This window comes from Octopus bimaculoides, unplaced genomic scaffold (assembly GCF_001194135.2).
Source record: "Octopus bimaculoides isolate UCB-OBI-ISO-001 unplaced genomic scaffold, ASM119413v2 Scaffold_339100, whole genome shotgun sequence".
In the NCBI taxonomy this organism is placed as follows: domain Eukaryota; kingdom Metazoa; phylum Mollusca; class Cephalopoda; order Octopoda; family Octopodidae; genus Octopus; species Octopus bimaculoides.
The window spans coordinates 2,663-10,659 of record NW_026371606.1 but is presented as its reverse complement, the minus strand read 5'-3'; the positions used below and the strand labels follow the sequence as shown (position 1 = coordinate 10,659).

General features: G+C 36.4%; 1 protein-coding gene across 1 annotated transcript in view; it reads left to right on the top strand.

The window, feature by feature from the left end:
* The first annotated feature begins 1,013 nt into the window (after nt 1–1,013).
* LOC106883640 (uncharacterized) overlaps nt 1,014–7,997 on the top strand; it is a 7,918-nt gene continuing 934 nt past the window's right edge. The window contains exons 1-2 of the mRNA XM_014934732.2: nt 1,014–1,338; nt 5,791–6,099. Of these exons, the coding sequence (XP_014790218.2) occupies nt 1,083–1,338; nt 5,791–6,099 (565 nt within the window). The 5' untranslated portion in view covers nt 1,014–1,082. The remainder of the gene's footprint in view (nt 1,339–5,790; nt 6,100–7,997) is intronic.

Below are 7,997 nucleotides of genomic sequence, written 5' to 3'. Positions count from 1 at the left end.
TGTGCATACTAGACAGAGTGTAAGTACCTTGAGAGAAAAGTTGAACCTAACATCAGCTGTGGTGTACAAGAAGGACGATTGCACTGGTATGGTCATGTGGCGAGAATGGATGAGGATAGTTGTGTGAAAATGTGCCACTCCCTAGCAATTGAGGGAACCTGTGGAAGAGGTAGGCCCAGGAAGACCTTGGATGAGGTGGTGAAGCAAGACCTTGGGCCTCACCGAGGCAATGACTTCTGACCGAGACCTTTGGAATTATGCTGTGCGTGAGAAGACCCGGCAAGCCAAGTGAGATCTAAATCCAAGGCCTCTGCCAGGGGTGTAGCCAGCCCACTTATGCGTACCTTTCCTTCATTGGACACTAAACTCCGCTTGCTAAGACCTGTTGGGGCAAGCAAAAGCAAAATCGTGATGGCACCTGTGCCCAGCGTCATCTTTCTGGCACGTGTAAAGACTTTCGAGCGAGATCGTTACGAGTGCCGCTGGACTGGCTCTTGTGTAGGTGGCACGTAAAATACACCATTTTGAGCGTGGCCATTGCTTGTACCACCTGACTTGCCTCCGTGCCGATGGCACGTAAAAGCACCTCTGAGTGGTTGGCGTTAGGAAGGGCATCCAGCTGCAGAACTCTGCCAAATCAGATTGGAGCCTGGTGTAGCCATCTGGTTGACCAGTCCTCAGTCAAATCGTCCAACCCATGCTAGCATGAAAAGCGGATTATCTCCCTTGAAAACACGTTAATCGTTTCCACGTAACCTATGATGGCATTGCTGTTCCCAAAGTTTATTTTCATTTCTCTATTAGTAATTTTACTCGCTTATCTATCTTAAAAATGAGCTGCTTGGTGGAGGTCTGCGCTCTCCGAGTGCTTTTCTAGTTTATCTTCTTTTCTGTTGTTGATTCTAATTTCTGCCTTTCCTCTTACTGTTTTAACTTTGTCATAATTGTTTTGTAACTGTAATTACCTTATCATTGTAAAAAAAAAAAATGTTTTTGTCTGATAATCTATTTTTTCTTTCTTACATATAGCCATTGAAATTTCAAGCCTGGAACCCCAAAATGGTTTTAAAATTGGAGAGAGAATGGAAATAACATGTAGTTATGTAATAGCAAATTTGATTATGTTCAAGTTAATGCAAAACAATTCTTCTGTTGTGAAGATAGAGTACAATAAAATCAAGACTGCATTTTTAATCAAGAGTACAAAGAATAATTTTAAGTGTGATTTACCAATAGGTGAGAAGGTGAAGTGCTGGAAAGATAACCTCCAGTGTGAGGATGAAGCTCAATACGAATGTCAAACAAACAGTCCCACCTCCTCTCCAAAATTTCTAAAAGGTTAGATTCTATTTCCTTTCCAATTTTCATTATTTATTTCTGTTATTTATATAATTTAATCTCTTGCAAAATTTGTGTCATCCTACTTAAGGCAGTTAGCTGACAAAATTATTACCATGTCAAGCAAAGAGTTAAGCAACATTTCCTTGTGATGCTCAAATCCTATTCAAATCAATCACAATTGTTTTTCATCCTTTCAGGATTACTAATTTAAAGCATCACTCAAGCATTAGGTCTATATAATCAATTTGCTTTCTCCTCTTACAATTGCTAGCCTTTGCCAAAATTAGAAAAAAAATTATCATTATTACTATTTTTCTTAAGGTTGCAGGCTGGCAGAATCATTAATGTGTCTGACAAAGTGCTTAGTACCATTTCTTCTGAGTCTGTATATGTTAAACCTAAATCTCACTTAGGTTAACTTTGACTTTGGTCTTTTCGAGACCTCTCAGTATCAATACTGCTTCTGTCGCTAATATATATTTTTTTAACATGCTCACAGGCTAATTGTGATATCAGTGACTGTTAAGGTAACAATTTTCTATATGTTGCTAGCAGGTAGATGAGCCACTGTTATCTCTAGTGGTCGAGCATCTATCGCTGATGAACTGATGAGACCAAAGAACGTTGAGATCATATGATCTGGTTGTCTCAGTGCTGGTGTTCGTAGAGTCCCAGCAAGCATTGTAAACAGCATGCATTTTGCCCCAAAAGCCTATATGAGTGTTTCTCTCATGGCATCTACTACAGTAATGTCTGTTCTTACAGAACATTCACGCTAAGTGGGAATAAATATTACCTCATTAAAATAAATACCAGTCAAGCACTGGAGTCGATATAATTGATTTTTCCCCTTTCCTCAAAATTGCTGGATTTGCACCAAAATTTGAAAGGCAGCGAGCTGACAATTGTTACCGTACCAGACAAAGTGCATAATATTTCTTCTGGCTTTTTACATGCTAAGCTCAAATTCCACTGAGGTCATCTTTGCTTTCCATCCTTTTGAGGTTGATAAAATAAGAACCAGTTGAGCACTGGAGTTGCTGCAATAAACTAGCCCCTTCATTTAAAAATTTCAAGCCTTGTGCTTATAGCAGAAAGAATTATTAATGTTACTAATCTTTTAACTTGGGGTTTTGTTGGAACTCCTGGAATCTTGCATGAGTAGTAGGCTGGCTACCTGTAACATACAGTTCTCTATTTGTTCTCTTCCACAATCTAGTACTTTCTTGATGCTACTGACTCTACCAAGGAGGCAGATGTTTTGCAACAGCTCTACTGGACACTCTGTTCCCATTTTCTTTATATTCCACTCAATATCCTTTGATACTGTTCCCAAGGCCCTAATAATAATTGTCACTATCTTCACTATTTTTATCTTCCACAGTCAATCCTCTTAAATCCATATTTAAGTGGATTGACATTGTACACGTCTACTTTCTTGCCTTCCTTTGTAACTATCCATGAGTCAGATGGACATGCAACATCTATTACAGAATGCACATGATATATTTTGTCCACCACCTTGAGGTCCAGTTTGTTATGCACAAGCATCTATCTGGTCCATTTGAATTGGGAAATCCCACAGGATTTTGCAAGTTGGTCATTCTCTGTGGTTTGTGGTAATACCATGTCTTACCTCTCTCTTACTTCCACTTTTCACACAGTTTCCAACTCAGAACTTTTGCTACCTCATCATGTTGCCACCACTTATACTGGTTTGGGCAAGGACATTCATTTACATACAGTAACATTTCTATCAAACTCATTACATATTCAACACAACATGAGTTTTTTCATGTTCTGACCTTGAATCCCATGAAGGTCACATTTTACTTTTTATTCTATAAGAGTAAGTAAAATGTAATACCAGGCAAATACTGGGATCAGATTTAATTTACTGTACCTGCTCCTCCAAAATCTTGCCTTTGAATTTAAGCTTACAATATTTTTTACTAGGGAAGGGCATTAATAGAATTGTTAAAGCATCAGACTTGTATTATTTGTCCTGGCTCTTTATATCTTGTGTTCAATTCCTACTAAAGTCAACTTTGACTTTCATTCTTCTGAGCTTGATGGAATTAAATATCAGACAAGTGCTAAGTTTGAATTTAACCGTTTTGATACTCACCTGTCTGAGACCCCCATCTTCTGCCAGCTCTAGTTTTAAAATGGTTGTAATTAAAACTTTATGTCAAGCTTTCATGCTAATTTATCTTCTAAATGCCAGCTTAATAATGACAAAGATATTTTTCTAAGTTCTCCATTATTTTCAGAATTTATTGAAACAAAGTCAGTGTATTTCAACAGAAATATGATAACAAAAGTGTTAAAATAACTCTCTTCATACCACTTACCCAAAAACGAGCAAAGAGTTTATGCTTTTGTGTCTAGGCTAGAACTCATTATTAGTTGTTAAGGTTTTGTCTGTCTGTTACCCTTCAACCTGATAAGACCTGCCTGAAGGTCCAGGAAATATCTATTGACATTGCCTAATAATGAAATAGACATTTTAAAATAATGCTTACTTGCTGCACCATCTAGCACTAAGTTAACTTTAATTAATGGGTTTATTTCATTGCATTAGTGACATTTATTTCTAGTTTGGAGATTCTACTGGAATCACTGTCCATTATCAGTTACCTGAGACCTGCATAAGTTATTGACCAAATTTTCATTATCAGTATTATAGAGCTACATGACTCACTGTTTAAATTTCAGAAATCTGACAATTGTAGGTACTTAAATAGCTTTCTTTATATCTTTATGTATAGCACAGGTAACATGTATCATAAAAACTTTAGATGTGGCTGTGTGGTAAGAAGTTTGCTTCTCAACCATATAGTCCCAAGTTCAGTCTCAGTGTGTGGCATCTTGGGCAAATGTCTTGAGGTATAGCTTCAGGCCAACCAAAGACTTGTGAGTAGGTTTAGTAGAGGGAAAATGAAAGAAGTTCATTGTATATATAAATATATGTCTTACACATGTATGTGATTTTGTGTGTCTGTTTGTCCCCCTACCATTGCTTGACAACTGCTGTTGGTGTGTTTACATTCCTGTGGCTTAGGGGTTTGGCAAGTGAAACCAGTAGAATAAGTACCAGGCTTTAAGAAAAAGAAAAAAGTATTGAGATTGATTCATTTGGTTGAAATTTCTTTAAGGTGTTGCCTCAGTATGGCTGCACTCTGAAGTAACAAGAAACCAGCAGAAGATAAAAGATCTGTAATCAAGAAATGCAACTTATGAATAACTCAATGACCTTACTGAAAATGGCTACCATGGATGAGAAACAACTAGTCACTGTAAACAATAGTAAAGTTGACAAAGCAATTTCTTAGCTTGTGTTGTTGAATTGAAGTTGCCCTGTGGTTGTAAATTAGTGAAGAACGAATGACATTTGACTGACTTTCCACTAATATACTATTTGGAGATATTGTACATGTGTATGTACATGTTCTATTGGGTTGTCTGGAAAGTTCGTGTCGATTTATAGTAGCTTACCTTTCGACTTATTTTAGAACATGGTTGAGTCTATAAAATAAGATTTGACTACACCTCCATTTAGAGCATAGTTTAAGCTATCTTTTTGTGGAAGAAGGTTTATGTTCCTATAACCTGTGTTAATATGTAACCCTTTAAAATGGAAGATAAGAAAGTTCATTTTGAGCACTTGATGCTTTTCTTTTTCTGTAAAGGGGAAAAATGCTTCACAAGCAACCAAAGAAATATGCAGTTTATGGTGATGTTTTTTTATCTGAAAGAACTGTACGGAAGTGGCCCGCAAGGTTCCGAGCTGGAGATTGTAGCCTTATTGATAAAGAGTGATCAGGCAGACCATCCACTACAGATGATGACCAAATCAAGTCATTAATTGAGAATTACCCACATTGCACAACCTGAGAATTGGCAGAAAGCCTCAACCTATCAAAATCCGTCGTTCATGAGCACCTGGTAAAGCTTGGGTACACAAATCGCTACGATGTTTGGGTACCACATGAGTTGAGTGAGAAGAACCTTTTGGAAAATCAGCACAAACTTTCCGGACAACCCAATATTTACATGTATGTTATATGAGTACATATATACATATTTGCACATGCCCATATATGTGTGTGTACACAGTCATACATAAATGACTAGGTGTGTATGTGTCGTTCTTGTGTTGATATAGTCTTAAACTCTGTTCCACTTTGGTTTAGAGCTATAAAGTTAGTTGAAAACTAGGAAGCAGCTGCTCACATTGTAATACAGCGTTTCAGATAGTTTGATTGATGTCAGACATTTTAGTTTTATATTGCATGAACATTGTAGCTTGTGACAGTGTAACCATATTATATTGTGAGGATTATTGTCTTATGATTTACATATGTTAGTATCCAACTCATGCCAGATTGATGAGCAGATGTAAAATGATGATGATGATGGTATATAATTTATTACATTTCTTTGCAGCGAAATCTTATATAAAGAGTTTGCAAGATCCCTACCCATTTCCTGCGGAGAACCAGATATCTACCTTCAGATGTGATGCAAATGCTGCAAAATCTGAAACTGTTGTCATCTTCAAATGGACTGTAAAACATGGTAACAATGCAGATGGGGAAGAGACAATAGACAGAGTACAAGTGTCAAGCAGGAGCTCTTGTATTACTCCAGTACAGTCTGACTATAAGTACAATGTAACAATTAAAGACAGCAGCAATACGACCATCACTTGTACAGTATTTTCAGAAAGCCTTTCCAAAACAATCTCCATCCCAGGTAAAAGCAACAAAATTTTCTTTCTGTTACATTGTTTACTCTAAGTTTCTTTTTTATAGATGCAGGCAGCTCTTACATTGTCACTATGCATGTGTGCAAGCATGAGTTTATTTTCTAATTTGTGTACTTTTATACTTTTGCATGTGTTTATGCATGTCTGTGTTTGTTTTTACAAATGTATGTGCGGTCATTTTTTGCAAGTGTGAACATCTGTTTCTGTCTGTCTATCTGTATGTATATATATATATGTATGTCTGTGTACATGAATACCTGTTTATGCACATATTTGAATAAGCATATGCGTATACCTGTGCTTCCATGTATACATGGACAGATATATTTATATTCATGTTTAATCACCATCATCATTTTGACTCCCACGAAACCTTCATTATCACTTCCACTATCATGGAAACATCTGTGTGGTCACTCAGCCTACTTAAACAGCACTCAAGTCATGCCTTTTTAGTTTTAAAGGAAAGATATGTTGCACAATGTCATCTTCTCCACACAATATCTGAAAAAGTGAATGGGAGGTCATGGCTAGAACAGCTTTGATCATAAGTCTGCTCAATCAGTTAACAGCATGGAGCTAAAGAACAACTGCCATCATCATCCTCATCACCATTTTTACCACAGCCACCATCACCCAGAGTGTACCCTGTGTGGTTACTTCATGTACTAGAAAGGGCTACTCAATTTACCTCAAATTATTCCCCAGTATCTAAAAAGCAATGAGCATTTGTATAATATGATCCTATTTTACATGAAGTAAAGACCAAGATGATTATGGATGGAATATCTTTGAGGGCAGAACTGGTGCTAACCAGCAAAAATAACCATCATCACAAAAAATATTCAAGGTCATTTATCAAAGCATAGCAAACCTTAAAGTAGTGTTGCTTTTGTGAGGATTCAAATTACACTAACTAGGAAAATGAGGTAAAGTGTTCAACTCCAAAATTGAAAATCATAAAGTGAATTTGCAGAAAGAATCAAGGATAACTATAGCATATCTAAAGAGAATGTAAACTAAATTAGGGATAAATAAGAAACCAACCTTTTATCAGTATGGGGTAAAAGTAATTGTCTTTAAACCATCATATTCAAAGCAGTGCATCTCAGCTTTTGAATATTTGGGAAATATCTGCGATCATTCTAGTTGTTTAATGGGGTTTGGTGTCACTGTTAAATTCAGTTGGCTGGCCAGATTGAGAACTGAAAAATTTGGTGATCAGAATCTTGAAAATCACTTGTGGCACATACATAATCTCCATATATATAGCACATATCTTCCTGCAGGTTTCCACTGCTTTCTTGCCTTTTCTAAAATAAAAAGACAAAGTGTTCATAATGGTCATCTTGGTTGTCCATTTTCAGGTTGATACCAAGCACACAAAATATAACTTCTTGTTACAAGTTCATGTTGAACAATGTTGAAGTGTCAAGTATTTCATGGGTGTGCATGCACAAGGGACAGACTAAAGTTATCTGGTTATTAGATTGCTTAAAGTTTAGTGTCAACAAAAAAAACCCCAGACTTTTGGGCTAACCCTTTGCTTATATGATGCGCCTTTAACCCTTTCGTTACTGTATTTATTTTGAGATGCTCTGTGTTTCTTTCAATTACTTCAAATATAACAAAGAATTTAGTAAAATAACTTAGTTATCATTCAGCTTGTGTTAGGAACATAAATTGTGACTAATGTTTTGTGGAAGATTTAAATTCAAAACTTATGAAAACAAGACAATTGTACTCAGAGCCAGAGCCGGTTTCAGCCGGGTTGGTACTGAAATGGTTAAACTCTGTGCAACTCATATACAACATTAATTTTATCAGGTTTACAATTTGAAATTGTTAAATTTGTTAAAATTGTTAATAACTGAAGTGACTATAG